This window comes from Halichoerus grypus, chromosome 8 (assembly GCF_964656455.1).
Source record: "Halichoerus grypus chromosome 8, mHalGry1.hap1.1, whole genome shotgun sequence".
Classification (NCBI taxonomy): domain Eukaryota; kingdom Metazoa; phylum Chordata; class Mammalia; order Carnivora; family Phocidae; genus Halichoerus; species Halichoerus grypus.
The window spans coordinates 88,616,695-88,643,316 of NC_135719.1; the positions used below are offsets into that span (position 1 = coordinate 88,616,695).

At 35.7% G+C, this 26,622-nt stretch overlaps 1 protein-coding gene across 8 annotated transcripts in view; it reads left to right on the plus strand.

The window, feature by feature from the left end:
• Positions 1–26,622, plus strand: part of NUBPL (NUBP iron-sulfur cluster assembly factor, mitochondrial) — a 215,709-nt gene that overhangs the window by 74,903 nt on the left and 114,184 nt on the right. For all 8 annotated transcript variants that reach the window (XM_078053541.1, XM_036123228.2, XM_036123233.2 and 5 more), the window contains exons 5-6: positions 8,841–8,880; positions 8,971–9,061. In XM_078053541.1, coding sequence (XP_077909667.1) covers positions 8,841–8,880; positions 8,971–9,061 — 131 coding nt within the window. The remainder of the gene's footprint in view (positions 1–8,840; positions 8,881–8,970; positions 9,062–26,622) is intronic.

Genomic DNA, 26,622 nt, shown 5'->3' on the forward strand with positions numbered 1-26,622 from the left:
GCATTTAACATGATGAATCTGCTCACATTTCTGGCTTCAGTTTACAACTTATTATTCACTAAACTGCAAGAAGTATTTAAAGTACACATTTTCGGGGCGCCTGGGTGGCTCAGTTGGTTAAGCAACTGCCTTCGGCTCAGGTCATGATCCTGGAGTCCCGGGATCGAGTCCCACATCGGGCTCCCTGCTCAGCAGGGAGTCTGCTTCTCCCTCTGCTCTCTTCCCTCTCGTGCTCTCTGTCTCTCATTCTCTCTCTCTCAAATAAATAAATAAAATCTTTAAAAAAAAAAATAAATAAAGTACACATTTTCCCTGGATTGGGATTTAGCATACTGATAAAGTAGATTAAAGATTATTCATATATGGTATTAGAGATTTTGGTTTCCAATTTTGTGAAAAGGCTTTGGACTGTCCCAGTGTCTTAGTTTGTTTGGGCTGCTGTACCAAAAATACCCTAGGCTGGGTGGCTTAAACCACAAACATTTATTTCTCACATTTTTGGAGGCTGGAAAGTTCAAGATCAAGGTGCTAGCAGCTCTGGTATCTGGTGAAGACCTGCTTACTGGTTCATAGACAGCTGTCTTCTCACTCTGCCCTCTCATGGCAGACAGGGCAAGAGAGCTCTCCATGAGTATCTTTTATAAGGGTACTAAGCCCATTCACAAGAGCTCTGCCCTCATGACCTAATCACTCTACTAATACCATCACTTTGGGGGTTAGGATTTCAACATATAAATTTTGGTGGGAATACAACATTCAGTCCATAACACATAGTTTAAATTTCCAATTTTAGTTTGAACTTAAAGCCATGTTTTGAACAGACTCAAACTACTTAGATCATCTATTTCAAATGGAGGATTAGGTGAATAGATGATATCCACATTCTCCTATTTTATTTCGCTTTAATCTTTTCCATGTTACACTAAAAACAAGTGCAGTGCCATTGCTATTGCAGGTTTTAGCCAATCCACTAAAACAAGAAAAAGAAGTAAAGGTTATTAATAGTGGAAAGGAAAAGGCAAAATATGGTTGTCCACTTAGAAAATTTAAAGGAAATGATCAGAGAACTATTTGAAAAATAGAGTTCTGGAAGATACCAGAGGGGATATAAGATCACTAAAAATCAGTAGCTTTCTACTTCTCATACTGGCAATATGGCAAACTAGATATTCAGAAAAACTCTTCCTGGAATAGCATACCTTAAAATATTACATGGAATGTTAACAAAAACTACTTTTCGGTATATGTCTGAGATAGTAGGAAAGGAAGGGAATTTCTCAGAATTCAGAAATAACAAAGTGTGACCCAACTGGTGTAAGTGGGCACTGGAATTGATATTTACCTAGGTGTTATCTGCTAATCCTTGGTGGTTTAGGGACAGTATTTTACAGGACTATGTAGAAGGAGTGGAGACAAAGTTTGGCATCTAAGGTGGGAGGAAGGTTCAATGGAGAATCACCATGTAAGAGCTGGGCACCCTGAGGATGCCATCCTTAAGTGACCAATGAAATAAATTTTCCCTACATTAGTGGTTTTGGGGATATGTGTTGGATTTGTCCTTCGCTCTGGGTAGAGTGGGGACAAAAAAAAAAGGGCACATAAAAGATTAGGCACAACTGAAGAGAAAATTAACTGAAATATAGATGCAAATAAAGTACTCAGAATATAGTACATAGAGAAGAACTGAAAAGCATATGAACGTTTGAGAGACATGGAGGATAGCAGAAGGTTCAACATAGGTCTAATCATTGTTCTCGAAGGAGATAATGGAGAAACTAACAGAGGCAATATTTAAGGAGATAGATAATGGCTGAGAATTTTTTAAGATAGAACTAAAATTCAGGAAAACAGAGTTGGATTGGGAGGAACAGTGATTGGATTTGAAACAATTAAAGAGGAAGGAGATAGAAGTATTGCTTAACTTTATACTTTAAATATGTTTTTTATTTATTTTTTTAAAAGATTTTTATTTATTTATTTATTTGACAGAGAGAGACAGCGTGAGAGGGAACACAAGCAGGGGGGGAGTGGGAGAGGGAGAAGCAGACTCCCTGCGGAGCAGGGAGCCCAATTTGGGGCTCGATCCCAGGACCCTGGGATCATGACCTGAGCTGAAGGCAGACGCTTAACAACTAAGCCATCCAGGCGCCCAAATATGTTTTTTAAAAAATACTAGATAATCATTATAAGAGTAGACATGGACTATATGATTTCTATTCTAAAAGAGGGAAAAATGTAATGAAGGGAAGAATCTAAAAAAAGTAAGACTACTAAAAAAAAGTGAAGCAAAGAGAAAGTACAAAGTAGAATGGTAGATATGACTACAAACATATCAGCAATATAAGTATAAATATTACACAACTTACCAGTTAAAGCATAATATTGTGAGTCAAGAGAAAACAAAAAATAAAACCAAGACCCAGATAGGTTAAAGCTATTTACAAGAGATATTACCTAAAACATAAAAATATACATAGGTTAAATGTTAAAGGGTTGAAAAACAAATCAGGCGAAATGAAAGTAGGTATCGTTATGTTAATATTAGACAAAATAGACTTTAAAGCAAAAGTATTACTGAAGGTAAAGAATTACTACTGATAAACAAGCCTGACCTAATGGCCATAAATAGAATATTCTTTTCAAGCACACCTAAAACATTTACAAAAATTGATAATGGAATAGGCCATGAAGCAAGTTTCAGTGAATTTAAAAGATTGGTATCATTCAGACTACACTCTTTAACTACCGCACAACTAATTTAGAAGTTTATAACAAAATGATAACTAAAAACATCTATGCATTTGGAAATTAAAAACAATTTCTAAATAAGCCATGGTTGAAAGGAAAAATAATGAAAATGAAAACTTGTGGGATAAAGCTAAAATAATATTTAGAGATAAATAGTCTTCAGTATTTATATTTACGAAAGAAGAAAGACTGAAAATAAATGAGCTGTTTTACTTATGAAGTTAGAACAATGCAATAAACCCAAAGAAAGTAGAAGGAAGGAAGTGATTAAGAGCAGAAGTTAATGAATTTGAAAACAAAGATACAGTAAAGAACCAAGAGAACCAAAAATTGGTTTTTTGAAGACTAATAAATTAGATAATGCCTGGCAAGGTAGAATTAAAAAGCAAAGGGAGAGAAGACCTATAAATATATTGGAAATAAAAAAAGAGACTTGATAGGTATAACCATGGGTTTCAGATATGAAAAGATGTTTGGACAACTTTAATACATTTGAAAATTTTGTTGAGATGGGAAATCTCTAGAAAAGTGTATATCACTAAACCAGATTGAGGAAGGAATAGAACATCTAGATTATTCCATACCTACTAAAGAAATGGAATCAGTAGTTAAAAATCTTACCATGGAAATAGCAAGCCAATATTCAAGAAATAATTCCAATCTTATATACAAACTCATTCATGGAATAGAAAAATATATAATACTTCCCAATTTAGTTTATGAGGCTAGTAAAACCCTAGTAGGATAGAATTTCTGAAAAGGGAAAATTATAGACCAGTCTCCTTAATTAACATATGTAAAAAGTCTTAAGCAAATATTAGGAAGCCATTTAGCATTGTATAAAATAACTGTATGGTGATTAAATTGGGTTTAATCCAGGGAAGCAAGTTTGGTTCGACATTAGAAAAAAAATTTTTTTTTTTAAAGATTTTATTTATTTATTTGACAGAGAGAGACATAGTGAGAGAGGGAATACAAGCAGCGGGAAGTGGAGAGGGAGTAGCAGGCTTCCCGCAGAGCAGGGAGCCCGATGTGGAACTCGATCCTAGGACCCTGGGACCATGACCTGAGCCGAAGGCAATTGCTTAACGACTGAGCCACCCAGGCGCCCCAGAAAAAAAAATTTGTTAATGTAACTTACCAATTTAGTAGGTTAAAGGAGAAAAAGTATATGATAATTCAGAAAGAGGCTGGGAAGGCATTCTGTAAATCCGAATAACCATTTATATCAATACTCTTCTTGAACTAGGATTAAAAGGGAGTTTTATTTAACCTGATTTATAAAAAATACATAGCAAGAATCATACTGTGAACTGTTAAAAGCATTTCATTTAAAATTAGGAATGAGACAAGGATCCTGGTATCACAGCTTTTATTGAACATTGTATAGGCACTCCTAATCTGTAAATAAATCCAAACACACATATAGTAATACTCATGAATGAGGAATTGAATAGAAGAAGCAAATTGTTATTATTTGTAGAAAATATCATTATTAATATAGAAAATTAAAAACTCTAAATTATGAAAATGAATAAGGGAGTTTAGCAGGGTGGCTAGATATAAGAATAATATATGAGAAAATTAAATTTCTATATACTAGCAATAATGAGTTAGAAAATGCAGTTTCAAAAAAGATACAAATAGCTTAAGAAATACAGGGCACCTGGGGACAAATCTAACAAAAAGTGTACAAATTTTATGTGAAAAAAATTCTAAAACTTTATTGAAAGATTTTAAAGAGGTATATAAATGGAAAAACAAGATATTCATGGATAGGAATACAGAATTTTATAAAAAAATGACAGTTTTTTCTAATGGTCTCACAAATTTAGTCAAACTTCCATTTGTGGGAAGTGACCAAGTTGAATATACAATTTATAAAGATAAGCAAAAGACTGAATAGGTAAGACACTCCTGAAGAGAGAGAACCAGGTAGGGGATTTACTCTGCCAGAGGGCAGAACTTACTGTAAAGGTATAGCACATACCCTGTTTGGCTTTGGCTCGAGGATGGATAAATTAGTGGAACTGAATGAAAGGAGAGCCCAGAAACAGACTTACACATATATGGAAACCTGATTTATGATGAAGCTGGCATAGCAGATTATTGATGGTAGGACAATTTATTATCCACATGGAAATAAAATGGATCCTTACATGCTACACAGAAATTAATTTCAGATGGTTTAAGGACTTAAATGTGAAATGTAAAACTATAAAGGGTTCAGAAGACAATATAAGAAAATATCTCAATGACAATATATTAGGGAAGGCTTTCTTCAACAAGAAAAAGGATAAACCATAAAGGAAAAAATTAATTTATTTGATTACATAAAAATAAGAACTTCTAGGGGTGCCTGGCTGGCTCAGTCAGTAGAGCATGTGACTATTGATCTTAGGGTTGTAAATTTGAGCCCCACATTAGGTATAGAGATTACTTAAAAATAAAAAAAAATAAAAACACATTAAAAAGTATAAAAAATATAAAAAATGTATTAAAAAAGTAAGAACTTCTGTTATTCTAAAGACACTATAAAGAGTTCAGCAGAGGCTTGTTCAAGATAATGAACTTGAATGCCTTGTGCATTTGATTAATGTATTTGATAGTTACACAACTGGAAAATAGTTTAGGAACAAATTACTAGGAAATGCATAGAAAATGAAGGAAACACATAAATGCACCACAAAGATCTCCTTACCACCAATTCAGGGAGACAAAGGAAAAATAATCATATTGTATGCTACATTGCTTAGCTGTTAGTAACCTTTACATGATTATCTAATAAAAATGGTGATATAATTACATTGAGAGGTTGAGTGAATGAAAAGTGTGCCTGTGTTCATGAAAAAGAACTATGTCCTATAATATTTTATGAGATAACTGAAAACTGTGAAACTTTGGATAAGGTTCACAGATTAATTAATCATACCGTATCAATGTTAATTTCCAGGTTGTGGTCATTGTACTATGGTTATGTAAGATGTTAACATTATGGAAAGCTAGGTAAAGGGTATATGAGGAGTCTGTACTATTTTTGCAACTTTCTATAAGCCTAAGACTAATTCAAAATAAGAAGTTAAAGTTAAGTTGAGAGTTGTTGGCTCTGGGGAGTAAGAAATGGGAGAGGGTTGTAGGATATTGATTTTCAGTAACCATTTTATAGTAAAACTTGACTATTTTTAAAAAAATATTTTATTTGAACTCAATTTAGGTAACATATACTGTATTATTATTATTTGTGGGTTTTTTTTTTTTTTTGATGGTAGCCATCCTGATAGGTATGAGGTGGTTCTTAACTGTAATTTTGATATACATTTCCCTAATGATCAGTGATGTTGAACATTTTTCCATGTGCTTTTTGGCCATTTGTATATCTTCCTTGAAGAAATGTCTCTTCACTTCCTTTGCTGATTTTTGAATTAGGTTTATTTTTTTGTTGTTGAGTTTTAAGATTTAATATGTTCTGGATATGAATTCCTTATAAGAAATATGATTTACAGATGTTTTCTCTCATTTTGGGGCTTGCTTTTTTTACTTATTGATATTGTCTTTGATGCATAACATTTAAAAATTTTCATTAGTCCAGGGATGCCTTGGTGGCTCAGTTGGTTAAGCGTCTGCCTTTGGCTCGGGTCATAATCCCAGGAATCATGATTCCAGAGTCCTGGGATCGAGTTCCGCATCGGGCTCCTTGCTCACTAGGTAGCCTGCTTTTTCCTCTGCTTGCCGCTCCCCCTGCTTGTGCTTTCTCTCTCTCTCTCATTCTGACAAATACATAAATTAAAAAAAAATCTTTAAATAAAAAAATTTTTTTCTCATTAAGTCCAATTTGTCTATTACTTTTGTTGCCTTTGTTTTTGATGTCATACCCAAGAAATCATTGCTAAATCCAATGACGTGAGGCTTTTGCTCTATGTTTTCTTCCAAGAATCTTACAGTTTTAGCTCTTACATTTAGGTCTTTGATCCATTTTGACTTAATTTTTATATATGTAAGGGTCTAAATTCGTTCTTTTGCATGTGGATATCCAGTTTTCTCAGCACCAGTTGTTGAAAAGACTGTTCTTTCCCCATCAAATGATCTTGGCTTCCCATCAAAAACCATTTGACTGGATATGTGATGGTTTTATTTCTAGGCTCTCTATTCTATTCCATTGGTCTTTTTATCTGTCTTCATGCCAGTATCTCACTGATTTGCTTACTGTAGCTTTGTAATAAATTTTGAAATCAGGAGGTGTGAATCCTCCAGCTTTGTTCTTTTCTAGATTGATTTGCCTATTTGGAATTCCTTCAGATTCCATATGAATTTTAGGATGGAATTTTTTATTTCTGCAAAAAATGTCACTGGAATTTTGATAAGGTTGCATTGCATCAGTAGATTGCTTTGGGCAGTATTGACAATATATATTAAGTCTTCCAGTCAATGAACATGATATGTGTTTCCTTTTATTTATGTCATCTTTGATTTTTTCAGCAATGTTTTGAGGTTTTCATTGTACAAGTCCTTCACCTCATTGGTGATGTTAATTCCTAAGTATTTAAATCTTTTTGATGCTGTTATAAGTGGGAATGTTTTCGTAATTTTCTTCTCAGATTATTGTTTGTGTATAGAGATGCAATGGATTTTTATGTGTTGACTTTGTATCCTGCTACTTTGCTGAGTTCATTTATTAGCTCTAATAGTTTTTTGTGGAATCTTAAGGGTTGTCTATGTATAAGATCATATCATCTGTGAAAAGAGAAACTGACTTCTTCCTTTCCAGTTTTGATGCTGTTTGTTTATTTTTCTTGTCTAATTGCTCTGGCTCTTTTGGTATTATGCTGAGTAAAAGAAGTGGGCATCCTTGTCTTGTTCCTGATCTTAGAGGAAAAACATTCAGTCTCTTACCATTGAGTATGATGTTTGCTGTGGGTTTTTCATATATTGCTTTTATTATGTTGAGATACAAAATAGAGTTTTTCTACTCTTGGGTTTTTTATACTTTACAAATTTTTCAAGTAAGGAAAAAAATACAGAGAACTTACTAGATGCATGTGTGCATATTTGTATGTGTACTTGTCATGTGTATGTATACTAGATAAACCTAAGTATGTAATTTATATGTCTATATATCAATAAAATGGGTGGATAAATTTACCTAATGAGGCTATTTTTTAGAGACACTTGAAAATTATAGATGGATTGTTGCTTTTTTTTTTTTTAAGATTTTATTTGAGAGAGAGGGAGATAGCAAGAGGAGCATGGGCAGTGGCGGGGAGCAGCAGAGGGAGAGGGAGAAGCAGGCTTCCTGCTTAACAGGGAGTCTGACACTCCCTGACAATCCCAGGACCCTGGGATCATGACCTCAGCCAAAGGCAGATGGTTAACCAACTGAGCCACCCAGATACCCCTAGATGGATTGTTTCTTTTCTTTTTTTTTTTTTTTTTAAAGATTTTATTTATTTATTTGAGACAGAATGAGAGAGAGAGAGAGCACATGAGAGGGGGGAGGGCCAGAGGGAGAAGCAGGCTCCCCGCCAAGCAGGGAGCCCAATGCGGGACTCGATCCAGGGACTCCAGGATCATGACCTGAGCTGAAGGCAGTCGCTTAACCAACTGAGCCACCCAGGCGCCCCTGGATTGTTTCTTAATAAAAGTGTATTCCAACTATTTATAGATGTGCGCCTATGGGAAGTATTGGTTGTATGCTTGGTATAATGTTTAAACTGTTGCAGATTGAGGTAAATCAGTTGAAAGGTAAAGAGCATCAGTGTGAGTAGCCATTTGTGTTTTTTTTTTTTTTTAAAGATTTTATTTATTTGACAGAGAGAGACACAGCGAGAGAGGGAATACAGGCAGGGGGAGTGGGGAGAGGGAGAAGCAGGCTTCCCGCGGAGCAGGGAGCCGGATGCGGGGCTCGATCCCAGGACCCCGGGATCATGACCTGAGCCGAAGGCAGATGCTTAACAACTGAGCCACCCAGGGGCCCCAGCCATTTGTATTTTTAATTTGACACTTTTTTTTGGTTAATTTGATACTTTTTGATAAGAAAATATGTATGTTTATATATTCTAAAAGTTTTTTTTGTTTTTTTGTTTTTTAAATTTCAGGCAACCTAATGAGGCCTCTTTTGAATTACGGTATTGCTTGGTAAGTATATCTTTTTTACTTTATGCTACTTTTCAGAATAATATTGATTAATGTATGTAAATTAGTTATATTTTTGGTTTATTGTTGCAGTATGTCTATGGGCTTCCTGGTTGAAGAGACTGCACCAGTTGTTTGGAGAGGCCTTATGGTAATGTCAGCTATTGAAAAACTGTTGAGGCAGGTAAGAAAATTGCATTGAGTATCATTTTATTATTGGCACACTGTGGTTAATGCATTTGCTGATTGGAGAGTTGTTAAAATTTGCAGTCAGGTTTGAGATGTTTTGTAAAAGAATCCAGCTGATAGACTGAATATATAATGAGTTCTGTGGTGCCAAGACCAATTTCATTGGTCTGTGATTTAATCTTCCCCATTGCTTATGAGTACTAAAAATCCTAATGTCTTATTTTATATTGTTCTTTTGCTTTGTTGAGTCTGTAGTGAGATGAAGAAATCTATTTTATAAGTAATCTGCCTTCTTTAAATTTATGGTTAATCTCATTATGGCCAATATTGAATTGTAAGGGCAGTGTAGAAGTTCTTGGATATATAAAAAAATTACATAAATCATGCTCATTTTAAAATTGCTCTAGAACAAAATGAAATTTTATTTTATTTTGAGTATATCTGGCTCTATATTTATGTATGTAATATCTGTCCAATCAACTTAAATTTATCCTTGAGGATGAGGACAGTTGATTGGATAATCTAAAAATATCAGATGAGCTGTATGTTATTTATAGAAATAATTTTAATTTTTTTCTAGGAGCTGTGAATTTGCAGTTAATTATGTCCTAGGTAAATACCATAAATAATTTGGATTTTCTCCACCATTTACAGCAATTACCCCTTATGTATTCAGATTTCACTTTAGGTCAGGCATCATGCCACAGGTTGATAATTCTAATCATAGATATTTCTATATTCATTTCTATTTGCAAGAGTTGGTAGATGAAATATGTCTTGAACTCTGAAACTCTTCTTTTTTTCATTGTCACATCTTGTCTTCCTTCTGCTTGAGTTCTTTTTTTTTTTTTTTTAAAGATTTTATTTATTTGACAGAGAGAGACACAGCGAGAGAGGGAAACAAGCAGGGGGAGTGGGAGAGGGAGAAGCAGGCCCCCCACAGAGCAGGGAGCCTGATGCAGGCCTCGATTCCAGGACCCTGGGATCATGACCTGAGCCAAAGGCAGATGCCTAACGACTGAGCCACCCAGGCGCCCCCTTCTGCTTGAGTTCTAATAAATGTGCTCTTTGATCTCTGGTCCCAGAATCCACCTGCTTTCCTAGTGCATTCAAGCCTCTCAGCTGCATTTCCTCCCCTTTTATACTCAGATCTCATAGTTAGCTATTTCAGTTATACTCCCAACAATACCCCTTCTTTACTGATTCCTTTGTGACCTTGATCTTTATTCTTTATTTGTGTGGATTAACCCAGCCTTTTTTTTTTTTTTTTTAAAGGAAATTCTAAAACAGTCTTTATTCCATTTATATTTAAGAATAGAAATTTAGAAACACCAAAAGGAGAATTCTGATTTTGTCATCAGAGTATTTTAAGTACTCATTTTCCCCCTCCTCTGTTAGTGTTGTAATTGTCAACAGAAACTGATTCAGATTTTCTCCTAAGCCTTATGGATGGCCACAAGAAGATGGAAATACTTCTGCTTTCCACAGTGATCAGAGACTTAGAAACCCAAGTCAGTGATATTAGACACAGAGATTTAGCTAAGTGTTGCTGCTCCCCTCTCAGGGATGCAGGATCCTGCCTTTAAGTGTCCTTTTTGAGTATTAAGTTCCATTTAAGCCTCAGATTGTGACAGGTGATGAAAACATCTCTGCAAAGGAACCCCTGAATGTGGAATAGAAGAGACCCAGTGTGCACATACCCTCAGGAGAGGGGCAAAGGGAATGTTCCATGGGAGAAGTGAGAGTAAACCTGACAATGCAAATTAATTAGGCTGCAAAAAATTGAACCTGAAATTCAAATTTAGATTTAGTAAATGCTTTTGTAAATGAAGAAAACTTTATGAGACCAGAGGTGAAAGATCAAGTCTGAAGGAACCAGAATACATTGTTTTTTCATTCTGTGAGGAATTGGGGAAGAGAAGAGGGGCCAGGATCCCATTTCATATTCTCAGTCAATATCCCTCCATAACCCTGCCTCTTTTATCTACTGCTGAATACTGTCAGAGAATATAGAATACTTGTGTTAATTGCTGGCATTACACATTTTTGATTTCTGAATTCAGCTACACTCTCATCACTTCAGTCATCTGACATTATTCATGTTCTTCTCAGCATTCATCAGATGCTAAGTTTAAAAAATATTTGTGGAATTTGATAGTCTGGCTGAGGAACTAGTGGAGATTTGGAGATTTGGCTCTCTGACACATAAATCATATAAAAGTCAGTTTACTTTGATAAGTGCTGACAGTACATTTTTAGCAAACATGCTACAAAATATCAGGATGAAAGATGGGGTGAGAAAATGGCTCCATAACTTATTGGGATACTCTAGGTATCCTCTAAGACCTCTAAGATGTTAGGACATTAGACTACATATTTACCTTACAGTCTTTTGAAAAGTTACCATTATCATTTGTGCATTTTAATTGGAGCTGAAAAGCTGATATTTTTGGACTACGCTGTGACCTGTACTGATCATGTCAACTGCTATTGCTTTAGAAAGCAGACCAGTTTTTGGTAAGTTTAACACCCTTTGTGAAAATTTAGTAGCTGGATAGATGCTCTGTACAGCAGTGGGTTGTGGAGGCTACCTGATTCATTGGCTGATGAAAAAAATTGAATTTTATATATATATATGACTGTACAGTGTACAAATCATAAGTGTACAGATAGGTGGATAATCCCAAGGTGAAAATACCTATATAATTTTTCAGGACATGATAAATAGAATGCTAGTGTTCCAGAAGTTTCTTTCATGTCTCTTCCTATAGAATACTAGTGTTCCAGAAGTTTCTTTCATGTCTCTTCCTAGTTGCTGTTTTTGGGGGGAGAAGATAAATACTTGTGGTCAGTCTGCCATCTGAACCGAAAGTCTGGTTTAAAGTTCTTTTCCCCCTCTCTCTTATGATATATATATATTTTTAAGATTTTATTTATTTATTTGACAGAGAGAGAGAGACAGTGAGAGCGGGAGCACAAGCAGGAGGAGTAGGAGAGGGAGTAGCAGGCTCCCCCACAAGCAGGGAGCCCGATGTGGGGCTCGATCCCAGGATGCTGGGATCATGACCTGAGCCGAAGGCAGACGCCTAACAACTGAGCCACCAGGCACCCTCTTACGATATTTTATTGAGTTAAAGTTATACTTACTATGGGATGCAAAGATCTTACATGTATGGTTCAGTAATTTTTGATAAATGTATATACCTGTATAATCACACCTCAATCAAGATAGAGAACATTTCCATCCCCCTACAACATTTCCCTGGGCTTCCTTCTCTTCACTCCCCCACTCTTAGGCCATCACAGTTGTGATTTCTAGTGTCATAAATGAGTTCTGTTTTGTTCTTATACGTCATATAAATGGAACCCTACAGACTGTATAGCCTTTTGTATCTGGTTTCTTTCTCTTAGCCTAATGCTTTTGAACATCATCCTGTTGTTGCCTATATCAGTAGTTGAGTCCTTTTTATTGCTGAATTGTATTCCATCACATGAATATAATCAAATACTGTTTGTTCTTCTGTTGATGGACATTTGGGTAGACACCAGTTTTTGGCTATTATGAATAATGCTTCTATAAATACTTGTACAAGTTTCCTAAGGATTTCGGTTGCTTTACATCTTGTCAGTATTTGGTGTTGCCAGTCTCTTCACTAGTGGGTATAAAATGGTATCTTCTTATTGTTTTAGTTCGTGCTTCCCTGATGATTAATGATGTTTAGCCCCTTTTCATGTGCATATTAGATATCATTGTATCTTCCTTTATGATAAAGTGTCTGTTCAAGTCTTTTACTCATTTTTTTTATTGGCTCAGTTTTCTTCTTGTAATTGAGTTGCAGGAGTTTTAATATATTCTGGCTGTGAGTCCATTGTCAGATATATGTATTGGGAATATTTCTCCCAGTCTATGGCTTGCCTTTTGATTAACTGATGTTTTAAATTTTCATGAAATCCCAATTTATCAAAAAAAAATTTTTTTTAATGCTTAATGCTTTTTGTGTCCTAAGAAATCTTTGCCTATCTACCCCAAGGTTATAAAGATACATATTTTTTCTCAAAGCTTTATATAGCTTTGGCTTGCACATCATGATTTAAATTTTGTGTGGGAAATGAGATAAGAGTTTATATTTTTTCATAGTTGTGGTATAATAGCAAATATATTTGTTCTTTGTCCTTGGGTCCTGCTACAAAGCTCCTAAGACCCTTGGAATTTTCTGATGATAGGAGTATCTTTTGTAACTCATGGGGAGCCCCTTTTTGAGCACACCTGAGTTCATGTTAGTAAGGTGACTTAGGGTAGGGTCCCTGGATAGTCTCAGGATGGGGCTGATCACCAGAAAGACCAGTTGTTTAGAGGGTTAGGACTTTCAGCCCCACCCACTGACCTCTGGGAAGGGGAAGGGGAAGGAGGGTGGGGTGCAGATTAAGCTCTGTGAAAACTCTTGATGAGCTTCTGGGTTGGTGAGTGTATCCACATCCTGGTGGATTGTATAAACCTAGTTTCGTAGGGACAGAAGCTCCTATGCTAAGGGCCTTTTTGGACCTTTCCCTTTGTATCTCTTCATCTGGCTATTTATCTGTATCCTTTCTAATACCCTTTATGATAAACTAGTAAACATAAGTAAATGTTTGTCTGAGTTCTGTGAGCCACTCTAGCAAATTAATCAAACCTGAAGGAGGGGGTCATGGAAACCTCTGATTTATAGCTGGTCAGTCCAGATGCACAGGTAACAACCTGAACTTGTGATTGGTATCTGAAGTGGGAGTAGTCTAGTGGGACTGAGCCCTTAATTAACCTGTGGGATCTAATGCTGTAACCAGGTTGTTAATGTCAGAGTCGTGGGAAAACACATAGTGGTTTATCTAGTTGTTCTAGTACCATTTGTTTAAAAGACTTCCTTTTCCCATTGAATTGACTTGATACCTTAAATGAAAGTCAATTGAGTTTATGTGTATGGGTTTATCTCTGGATACTCTATTGTGTTCCATCTATCTTTTTTAAGCCTTACAGTAAAACCATACTACCTGATAATTGTAGCCATGGAGAAAGTTTAAAGTCAGAAAGTATGAGTCTTCCAACTTTGTTTTTTTTCCAAGATTGTTTTAGTTACACTGGGTTCTTTTCCATTTCTGTATAAATTTTAGATTCACCTTGTCAATTTGTACAGAAAAGCATGTTGGTATTTTCATTAGGATGGTATTGAGTGTATAGGGACTGGTATTGAATGTATCTAGGTCAGTATTTTGTGAATCAAGGTCCTGACAAAATTGAGGCTTCTAATCCATGAGCATGGTATGTTTCTATATTTATTTAGATTTTCTTTAATTTCTTGGAGTAATATATAGTTTTTAGTGTATTGGTCTTGCACTTTTGTTAGATTTATTCTAAGTATTTTATGTTCTGAGATGATTTTGGAATTGTATTTTGTATTTAATTTCAAATTGTTTACTGTTAGGACAGAATATACACTTTATATGCACATGATTATGTTGTCTGTAAGTAAAATAGCTTCAGTGCTTCCTTTCCAATCTATTTCTTTCATTTCATTTTCTCGTTTACTTATTGCACTAACTAGTAGTAAAGATGAGAGCAGACATCCTTGTCTTCATCTGGATTTGTAGGGTAGGGTAACAATAAGTATTTCATCCTTAAGAATGATAGTAGTAGGTTTTCACTGATGCCCTCTGTCCTCTCTGTTTCTTTGTTTGCTAAGAGTTTTTATTGTGGATGGGCACTGAGTTTTTTTCAAATGCTTTTTCCTCCCCATTTATTGAAATGATGATATGGTTTTTCTCTTTTATTTTATGGATGGTGTGATTTACATTGATTTTCTGTGTTAGACCAACCTTGCATTCCTGGGATAGATTCTTTTTGGTCATAATATTTAATTATAATAAGTAATATTGTAATTCAATATATTGCTAGATTAAATTTGCTAATACTTTATTGTTTTAGATCAGTATTTGTGAGGAATATTAATATTAATAGTTCAATGTTAATTAATATTAATAGTTTCTAATTTGTTTTTCCTGTAATGTCTTTTTCTGGTATTGTAGGGGTCTATCTTGGTCTTGTAAAATGAGTTTGGAAGTACTTCCCTCCTCTTCTCTTTTGTGAAAGTGTTGCTGTAAAATTATTAGATTAAGTGTAATGTTTGTATTTGGTGGAATTTATCAAGAAATCTGGGGCTGGAGTGTTTGTTTTTTTCTCCTTGGTTAGGAGAAGGTTTTTGAGGATTAATTCTAGTCAGACTTGTAATTCATCTTGTTTCAGTTTCATTGTGTTTTATAGGAGTTTATTATTTACTTGAGTTGTAGAATATATACATAAGGTTCTTCGTAATACTGCCTACAACCTTTTATTATTTATTTATTATTTATTTAGCCTACTACCTTTTAAAACAGAATATGAGATGCAATGTATATGAGATGGGAGTGTTTCCTCTTTATTCCTAATTTTGGTAATTTGGTTTTTTTTCTCTGTTGATTTTTCTTGCTATGGTTTATCAATTTTATTAATTTTTCCCAAGAATAAAATTTTGGCCTTTTAAATGTTCTCTGTTTTATGTTTATTTCCTATGTCATTGTCTTCTGCTGTTACTATTTTCTTCCTTTTTAAAATTTCAGGCTTAATTTGCTCTTCTTTTTTCTACCTTCTTAAGTTAGAAACTTAGATAACTCATTTTAAACATTTCTTGTTTTTTAGTATAAATAGTTATGATTGTAAATTATCTTTAGTCATTTCTTAGAATCCTGTAAATTCTGATATGTTGTGTTTTCATTGTCATTCAGTTTAAAATAAATAATTTCTAATTTCCTTTTTTTATTTTTGTAGTGTGTTATTTAATTTTCCTAACATTTGGGGATCTTTTTAATAACATTGATATTTATTTCTAGTGTAATTTTGTTTTTGTTAGAGAATTTACTCTGTAAAATGTCAATCTTTTAAAATTTTTTAAGACTTTATGGACTAGCATGTGGTCCATCTTTGTGATTGTTCCATATGCTTTTAGAAAGAAATTGTATTTTGCAGCTGTTGTGATTAATATTCTGTAAATACCATGTAGGTCAAGTCAACAGTACTGTTCAGCTGATTAATATCTTTATTGACTTCTTACCTAATTACTCAGACCTACTGAGAGAGGATTGTTAAAATCTCCAACTATGATTGTGGATTTTCTCTAATTTGGTTTTTACTTCATGTATTTTGAATCTCTAAACACACATTTAGACTTGTTATATCTTCCTGGTGAATTGACCTCTTTATTGTTGTGAAGTGTTTCTCTTTATCTCTGATAAACTCTCATCTTTATCTGATGCTAATATCGCGACATTAATTTTCTTACACATACTGTTTCCATAGAATATCTTTTTTATTCTTTTACTTTTAACCTTATGTTTCATTATATTTATTTTATTTTATTTATTTTTTTTAAGATTTTATTTATTTGATAGAATGAGAGAGCGAGAGAGTATGAGAGGGGGGAGGGTCAGAGGGAGAAGCAGACTCTCCGCTGAGCAGGGAGCCCGATGTGGGACTCGATCCCGGGACTCCAGGATCATGACCTGAGCTGAAGGCAGTCGCTTAACCGACTGAGCCACCCAGGTGCCCTGTTTCATTATATTTATTTATTTATTTTATTTTATTTTTTTTAAAGATTTTATTTATTTATTTGAGAGAGAGAATGAGATAGAGCATGAGAGGGGGGAGGGTCAGAGGGAGAAGCAGACTCCCTGCTGAGCAGGGACCCCGATGCAGGACTTGATCCCAGGACTCCAGGATCATGACCTGAGCTGAAGGCAGGTGCTTAACCGACTGAGTCACCCAGGCGCCCCTATTTATCTATTTTAGAGAGAGAGAGAGAGAGAGAGTGCATGTGTGTGCATGTGTGTGCAGGGAGTGGGGGGAGGGGCAGAGGGAGAGGGAGAGAGAGAATCTCCAGCAGACTCCCTCCTGAGTGGGGAGCCCAACTTGGGGCTCGATCCCACAACCCCAATATCATGACCTGAGTTGGATGCTTAACCAACTGAGCCACCCAGCTGCCCCACTTCTATTGATTTTTCAGCCATACCTCTTCATATTATTATTCTGTGGCTACTTTAGGGATTATAATAAACTTTCTTAAGTTTTCACATTCTTTTTAATAAAGGTTTATATTGTGTTACTTCATATAAAATATTTTTGAAGGTATTTTGTTTAGTTTATTTTTATTTTAATTGCAGTGTAGTTAACATACAATGTTACATTAGTTTCTGGAGTAAAATACAGTGATTCAATAATTCTGTACTTTACTTAGTGCTCATCAAGATAGTGTACTCTTAATCCCCATCACCTATTTGTCTCTCTTTTGTTTCCCTTTGTTCATTTGTTTTGGTTGTTAAATTCTACATGTGAGTGAAATCATACGGTATTTGTCTTTCTCTGACTGACTTTGCTTAGCATTTTACTCTCCATCTCCATCCATGTTGTTGCAAATGGCAAGATTTCATTCTTTTCTGTGACTGAATAATATTCCATTGTGTGTGTGTATATGTGTGTATGTGTGTATACACACTACATCTTTATCCATTCATCTATCGATGGACAGTTGGGCAGCTTCCATAATTTGGCTGTTGTAAGTAATGCTGCAATAAACATAGGAGTGCATGTCCTTTCGAATTAGTGTTTTCATATTCTGTGGGTAAATATCCAGTAGTACAATTACTAAATCATATGGTAATTCTATTTTTAAGTTTTTGAGGAAACTCCATACTGTTTTCCACGGTGGCTATACCAGTTTGCATTCTCACCAATATTGCATGAGGGTTTCTTATTTTCACACCCCTGCCAACACTTGTTTCTTGTGTTCTTGATTTTAGCCATTCTTACAAGTGTGAGATGATAGCTCATTGTGGTTCTGATTTGCATTTCCCTGATGATGAGTGATGTTGAGCATCGTTTCATGTGTCTGTGGTCATCTGCATGTCTTCTTTGGAGAAATGTCTGTTCATGTCTTCTGCCCATTTTTTCATTGGGTTTTTTGTTTTTTTGGTGTTGAGTAATATAAGTTATTTATTTATTTATTTATTTATTTATTTATTTATTTAATCAATCAATCACCATACATGGTCACATTTGACTCTGAAACTTGGGCTTTTAATCACTAGAGTCAACTAAAACTACATAATCAGAGGAAGAAATTACACGAAGTCATAGAGTTACATTCCAAAACGTCCTCATTCATGCATTCATTCATTTATTCAACAGATACATCTGTGATTGCTTACTCTATGCATACCACCATGCTAAGTGTTGCAAGTGTTCTGTTGAGTCAACCATTTTCTATGTGATTCATACTCCTGTGGTGCTTAAAACCAATGGGAGAAACAAATATCAAGTAATCACAATAGTATTTATTTACAGATTGAGGTAAATGCTTAAAGTAAAAACAACAGTTTTATTTTTTTTTATTTTATTATGTTATGTTAATCACCATACATTACATCATTAGTTTTTGATGTAGTGTTCCATGAGTCATTATTTGCGTATAACACCCAGTGCTCCATGCAGAACGGACCCTCTTTAATACCCATCACCAGGCTAACCCATCCTCCCACCCCCCTCCCCTCTAGAACCCTCAGTTTGTTTTTCAGAGTCCATCGTCTCATGGTTCAGCTCCCCCTCCAATTCCCCCCCTCATTCTTCCCCTCCTGCTATCTTCTTCTTCTTCTTTTTTTTTTAACATATAATGTATTATTTGTTTCAGAGGTACAGATCTGTGATTCACCAGTCTTGCACAATTCACAGCACTCACCATAGCACATACCCTCCCCAGTGTCTGTCACCCAGCTGCCCCATCCCTCTCACCCCCCACCACTCCAGCAACCCTCAGTTTGTTTCCTGAGATTAAGAATTCCTCATATCAGTGAGGTCATATGATACATGTCTTTCTCTGATTGACTTATTTCGCTCAGTATAACACCCTCCAGTTCCATCCACATCGTTGCAAATGGCAAGATTTCATTCCTTTTGATGGCTGCATAATATTCCATTGTATATATATACCATATCTTCTTTATCCATTCATCTGTTGATGGACATCTTGGCTCTTTCCACAGTTTGGCTATTGTGGACATTGCTGCTATAAACATTGGGGTGCACATACCCCTTTGGATCCCTACATTTGTATCTTTGGGGTAAATACCCAGTAGTGCAATTGCTGGATCGTATGGTAGGTCTATTTTCAACTTTTTGAGGAACCTCTATACTGTTTTACAGGGTGGCTGCACCAGCTTGCATTCCCACCAACAGTGTAGGAGGGTTCCCCTTTCTCAGCATCCCTGCCAACATCTGTAATTTCCTGAGTTGTTAATTTTAGCCATTCTGACTGGTGTGAGGTGGTATCTCAACTGAGGTTTTGATTTGGATTTCCCTGATGCCGAGTGATGTTGAGCATTTTATAAGTTCTTTATATATTTTGGATACTAATCCTTTTTCAGGTAGGTCATTTGCAAATATCTTTTCCCATTCAGTATGTTGTCTTTTAGTGTTGTTGATTGTTTCCTTTGTTATGCAGAAGCTGCTTTTTAAAAAAGATTTTATTTATTTATCTGAGAGAGAGACAGAGCAGACAGTGCAGAGAGAGTATGAGCAGGGGGAGGCACAGAGTGAAAAGCAGACTCCCCACTGAATGGGAGCCTGATGTGGGGCTCAATCCTAGGACCCTGAGATCATGACCTGAGCCACAGGCAGTTGCTTAACCAACTGAGCCACCCAGGAGCCACTGTTGTGTAGAAGCTTTCTATTTTGATGTAGTCCCAATAGTTTGTTTTTGCTTTTATTTCCATTGCTTTAGGGGACCTATCTAGAAAAAAGTTGCTATGGCTGATGTCAGAGAAATTACTCCCTGAGCTCTCTTCCTGTATTTTTATAATTTCAGGTCTCATGTTTAGATCGTTAATCTATTTTGAATTTATTTTTGTGTATGGTGTAAGAAAATGGTCCAGTTCCATTCTTTTGCATGTAGCTGTCCTGTTTTCCCAGCACCATTTGTTGAAGAGACTGTCTTTTTTCTCATTGCATATTCTTACTTCCTTTGTTGACGATTAATTCACCATATAACTTTGGGTTTATTTCTGGGCTTTCTATTCTGTTCTCTTGATCTGTGTGTCTTTTTTTGTGCCATTACCATACTGTTCTGATTACACAGCTTTGAAGTATAACTGGAAATCTGAAATCGTGATGCCTCCAGCTTTGTTTTTCCTTTTCAAGAGTGCTTTGGCTATTCAAGGGTTTTTGTGATTCCTTACAAATTCTAGGATAATTTGTTCTGGTTCTGTGAAAAATGCTGTTGATATTTTAATAGGGGTTACATCAATCTGTAGATTGCTTTGAGAAGTATGGACATTTTAATAATATTAATTCTTCCAATCCACGAGCATAGAATATCTTTCCATTTTGTTTGTTGTCTTCATTTCTTTCATCAGTATTTTGAGAGGATAGGTCTCTTAACCTCATTGGTTTATTTATTCCTAGGTATTTTATTATTTTTTGTGCAAATGTAAATGGGATTGCTTTGTAAATTTCTGTTACTTCATTATTAGTGTATAGAAATGCAATGGATTTCTGTACATCAATTTTGTATCCTGTGACCTTACTGAATTCATTTATCAGTTCTGGTAGTTTTTTGGTGGAGTCTTTCTTTGGGGTTTTCTGTGTAGAGTTTCATGCCATCTGCAAATAATGAAAGTCTTACTTCTTCCTTACCAATTTGGATGCCTTTTATTTTTTTCTCTTGTCAGATTGCTGTGGCTAGGACTTCCAGTACTGTGTTGAGTGAAAGTGGTGAGAGTGGACATTCTTATCTTGTCCCTGACCTTGGGAAAAGCTCTCAGTTTTTCCCTATTGAGTATGATGTTAGTTGTGGGTTTTTCATATATGGCCTTTGTAATGTTGAGGTATGTTCCTTCTAAACCTACTTTGTTTTGAAGGTTTTTATCATGAATGGATGTTGTATTTTGTCAAATGCTTTTTCTGCATCTATTGAAATGATCATATGATTTTTATTCTTTCTGTTGCTGATGTGATATATCACGTTGATTGATTTGAGAATATTGATCCATGCATTATGGGAATAAATCCCACTTGATCATGGTGTACTTCATGTAAAATTAATTATCTTACAACAGTATAGTTTTCTTCACCACCTCCCATCCTTTGTGTATTGTTGTAAAGTATTTTATTTATTTTATCTTATTTTTTATTTTTAGAGAGAGAGAGAGCGGGGAAGGGAGGGGCAAAGGGAGAGGGAGAGAGAGAATCCCAAGCAGGCTCCACACTAGGTGTGGGGCTTTATCTCATGACCCTGAGATCATGACCTGAGCCCAAATCAAGAGTCAGACGCTTAACCACCTGAGCCACTTAGGCATCCCTATTGTGATGTATTTTAAATATATGTACATTATAGGGGCACCTGGGTGGCTCAGTCAGTTTAGTGGCACCTTCGGCTCAGGTCATGATCCCAGGGTCCTGGGATCGAGCCCTGCATCAGGCTCCCCACTCAGCAGGGAGTCTGCTTCTCCCTTTGCCCCTCCCCTGCTCCTCCTCCCTCTCTCTCTCTCTCTCAAATAAATAAATAAATAAATAAATAAAGTCTTTAAAAAAATAAATATATGTACATTATAAATCTCACAGTACAGTGTTACTGGTTTATTTAAATAGTCATTCTTTAAAGAAACTAAGAAAACAGTCTATTTTAATTACCCATAATTTGCTATATCTGTGCTTTTCATTTTTAGATCCGAGTTTCATTTGTCACTTTTCTTTATCCTGAAGAACTTTGTTTAGTCTCTTATTGTGTGGGTCTGCTGGTGAAGAATTTTCTCAACTTTCATTCATTGCACATGTCTTTATTTTCTTTTCGTACTTTCACTGCAATATAGAATTGTGTTGGCATTTTTTTCTTCAATTCTTTAAAGCTGCTGTTCCATTGTCTTCTGCCTTTCATTGTTTCCAATGAGAAATCTGCCATTATTTTTATAATTTTTCCCTGTGATTAGTATCTTTTTTTTCTGGCAGCTTCCATAATTTTCTTTATCTTTTTGAGGGCTTTTTCTCTGTATATCACTTAAATGTTGATGTTCTCCAGAAATATGTCTTTCGCTCAGTAGTTAAGGGCATGGACTCTGGAGCCATATCTGCCTGAATCCAACCTCAGTGGCACATCTAATTAGCTGTATGTTCCTTGGGCAAAACCTCTCTGAGCTATAGTTTCCTTACGTATATAATGGGGCTTATGGCACTTAAATTGTTGTGAAGATTAAATGAGTTAGTATGTGTAATATGCTTAAAAAGCATATTAAGTAACTATAAGTGTGCCCTGTTTCTATTGTATTTTATCAATCATAACACAAATTAGGTTGTTTTTGTATGGTTTAACATTAATCAGGATGCATCTTATAAGAGATGGCTTCTTAGAATTGCTTTATTCCCGGCTTTGTCCGATTCTTTCCCAGTAGTTTTTTGTTTCTCCAATAAGCTGGGGCACTTTCAACCTGAGGCAACTTTAAATTGACTTCTCTGTTAGAGGTTTTTGGGACCAGTCTGGTGGTATGAATTCAGGTTGGAAAGCTGCATGCTTAACAATTTGTGATTTATCTTCTTATGGAGGTATATCTCTGCCTTATGCCAGTGCCCAAATTGAGAGATGAATATTTCCTTGAAATTTATTTCTGAATTGTAGATTTATATTTCATTTGTCTTTAGTTTAAAAGACAGTAGTCCTTTGGGGCCCCAGCTGTATATAGGATTCTTGTATTAGATTCCTCCTCATCTTAGGTGTTTTTTTCCTCTTTTAGTGCTACATAAAATAATGATACATCATATAGTCAGTGTGGTATTAGATTTGTTGATATTAGGTATCATCATTATTATCACCATCACCATCATCCTCCCTGAGATATCTCTTCTACTTTCATAGCTTCAGCTATATTAATTACAGCAAGAGAAAAGTAATGGGTTGAGGACTTCTGTTTGATGGACATTCCTAGTTTGGAGTGGGTGATTTTGTGGGAGGAAAGGGAAGTAGTAAAGAGGAAAAGAAGTAGTTCAAGAAGTAGGAAAACAAGGATACTAATGTCATGAAAATTAAGTGTTTAGAGCAATGGTTCTCCAACATATCTACATATTAGAATCATCTGGGAATCTTTTTTTTTTTTTTAAGATTTTATTTATTTATTTGAGAGAGAGAGAGTGCACAGAGGGAGAGGGAAAAGCAGACTCCCCATGGAGCAGAGAGCCCGATGTGGGGCTCAATCCCAGGACTCCGAGATCATGACCCAAGCTGAAGGCAGACACTTAACCGACTGAGCTACCCAGGCGCCCCTACCCCTACCTGAATCATGTGGGAATCTTAAACATTTCAATTTTCAGATCACACTTTAGACTGGTTAAATCATGAATTCTTGGTAAGTAACCCAGGCATCAGCGTTTTTGGAGTTCTCCACCTGATACCGTTGTGTAGAAAAGTTTGGGAGCCAGAGGTTTGCAAAGTTTTAAGAACGATAGGTCATTGAGAATGAGGCTTAAAAATGGGCAAAGAGATAATAGATGTTAGGTGGTTACTAGTAATCCTTTAGTAGAACAGTGAATGAAAAAGTCATAGGGGTTTAAGAATGGAATGTATATATAGCAAGAAAGTGGTGGTAGAGGTATCTTCTGCTTGTTAGATAAAATTGGCCATGCAGGGAGTTGGGAGGTGTGGAAAAGGAAAGGAAAATAGGATGAAGGCCTAAGGAGTCCCTTTTCATTGCTTTTCATTTAAAAGCCCTTTTCATTTGCTTTCCAAAAGAGGCAGCCATACCTTTTCCAAGGCATAGGATACAGTGAAGAGGGACTGAAGATTCTAGAACATGAGAGGATTACTGGAAGAGTCTTATTATGAAAGAGTCAAAGGGAATGGGATTAAAAATTTATGTAAATGGGGTGCCTGGGTGGCTCAGTTGTTAGGCGTCTGTCTTTGGCTCGGGTCATGATCCCAGGGTCCTGGGATCAAGCCCCGCATCAGGCTCCCCGCTTGGCTGGAGGCCTGCTTCTCCCTCTCCAGACTCTGCCTGCTGCTTGTGTTCCCTCTCTCGCTGTCTCCTCTCTGTCTAATAAATAAATAAAATCTTGAAAAAAAAATTTATGTAAATGAATTATTTTTGGAAAATAAGTCTAGTTCCATGTTTGGTGAGTAGAATGGAAAGAAGAGTAGATGAAGGAACCCCATCATACCTGGTACTAAAAAGACAAGAGTTATATTTCCTTGATCTTCTCAGTGGAAGGAAAAGATAGTTTATTCAATAGAGCAAATTTGATCCATAAATTTCATATTCATAAAAATTATCTGGGGAGCTAGTTGAAAATTTAGTTGAAGATTTTCCTTCAGTAAATCCAGGGGAGGGACAAAGAGTTTGCATTTTCAATAGATGATCCCAGGTTACTTACTAATTTTTGTGGTTCTAAAAGGTCAGGCTTAGGCATACAACTGTCCAAAGGCATAGTGCTTTTTAACTGCTTTTAGAATTAAAAAAGAGAGAGATGAAGAGATTAATGATAGGATCCCTATGTTGTGATAAAGGCCCACTGGATGCTAAATATCATGATTTTTTAGTTTTGCTAAGTTTTTGTGACTGTCTTTAGCAACTCTCTGAAACCTGAAAACTGACATGGGCAAATTTGTTGTTGGATTCAGGATTTGCATGGCGGAAAGTCCAAAGGGGAAAGTTATTTTGGGCATTCATGAGTGAAACATTGAAGTCAAGGCCTGATTTCCAGGCAGACAGGTAGTGAGGAGGAATCAGGAGTCTGGGTAAAATTGGAGGGATTAAATAATAGAAAATCACCTGTGATGGGAAGAAGTGCTTCAGTAGCTGTGGAAAGAACAGGTATAAAAAGTGACAGAGAAATTGATTTTATTCATAGAAGGGACATTAGAAAAGTTAGGCCTTTTCTTTTCTTTCTTTACTTTCTTTCTCTCTCTCTCTTTCTCTCTTTCTTTTATTCAGTTGGTATTGGGGAATGAGGTATTATTGAGGAAAGTCAGGTTTCTGTTCAAGTGAGAAAAATGTCAAGTATCAAGGTATCTCATGTGGGGCAGTAATAGGGTTGCCAGCAGTTAATTTGAATATTAGATATGCAATGAATAGTTTTTTAGTATGGGTATGTCACAAATATTGGTTGGGACATACACTAAAAAGTTATTTGTTGTGTATCTGATATTCAGACTTAACTGAGTGAGGGTCCTCTACTTTTATTTGCTAAATCTGGCAACCCTAAGTGGAAGTGATGTTTCATAAGACACACAGGAAGGTGTATAAGAGTCAGGTTGGGAGAAGGTAGACATGGTGGTGGAGTGGAGCTTAGTTGTTTGAGTGTCAAAGTATGAAGTAATCTCAAGGGAACATTAGTTAGTGGAGAGTGGCAGGTGTGAGTAGTTGAAAGAGGTGCACATTAGAATGGGAGATGGGGCAAAGAATTATATTAGGATGGGGGAACCCTACTGGAATCATTCTTTGTAATTTGGTGAAGGAAGATTTTTTGCCAACTTCTTTTACCAACATCTGGAGCTTCTTCTGGAGGATAACTTATTTTTCTGCATACAGAATCAGTAGTATATGGAGTCTCATGGTTTCAGCTTGCCAATGTCTAGTAATTTATCTGCATAATTTCACCCCACCTCCTTTCAACCTCATTTGCTAAAAGGAAGGGAAGAGATTGATGAATAAATATGGTATATGTTCATGAATGTATTTTTGTGTTGCATTGTGAAAAAGCATGTCAGTTTATAAAAAACAAGTTAAATTTTATGATCAATTAAGATAATTAGGCAGATAAATGTTAAAATTGTCATTTTGAGTACTGGATTTATCAGTATGTCTTCCTTTTTCTTCTCTTGAGTTTTGAAACAATTTCCTTTTATTTTTCATTTTGACTTTAAATAATTAAAGACAGAGACACCTAGTACATTTCATTCAATGAATAACTAATGTTTTAAATTCTTTTGTTACTTGTTAAGATTATTGAGTAGTATTTTTTCTCCTAAATTGTGCTCAACATAGATATCATAGTTTAACTCAAATGAGGGTCTTGTTTTAGAATCTTTGAGTTTGAAAATGTGAGATATTGGGAAAAAATAATTTTAGATATTAGAAAGAGCTACGGAAAGAAAAACTTCAAAGGCTAGTCTGGTGTCAGCTCCTGCCGTGGTCACAGTGTAAACCCTGGAGACCAGGGATTTTGGCAGCAGTTTCAGTGCTTTTAGTTCAATCTCCAGTGTCCCCAAATGTGATGCAGATGCCAGTTTTCTTCTCTAGGGTTCTGATAATGGCATATAATGAGTTGGTTGTTTCCTAGCAACTAAAGAAGCAGTTTTACTTTAGCTGATCCTGCAGTAGGAATGAGACATTTTCCCTTGGTAGTTGGTATTAGTGATTTCCCTGACAATGGAATTTCACTTCTGAATAAGGAATGTTCTCAGCCTTTGGTTTCCTAAAGAATTTTGCTTTTGAGTGTGGGCTAAGCTCTGCTTAATCCTG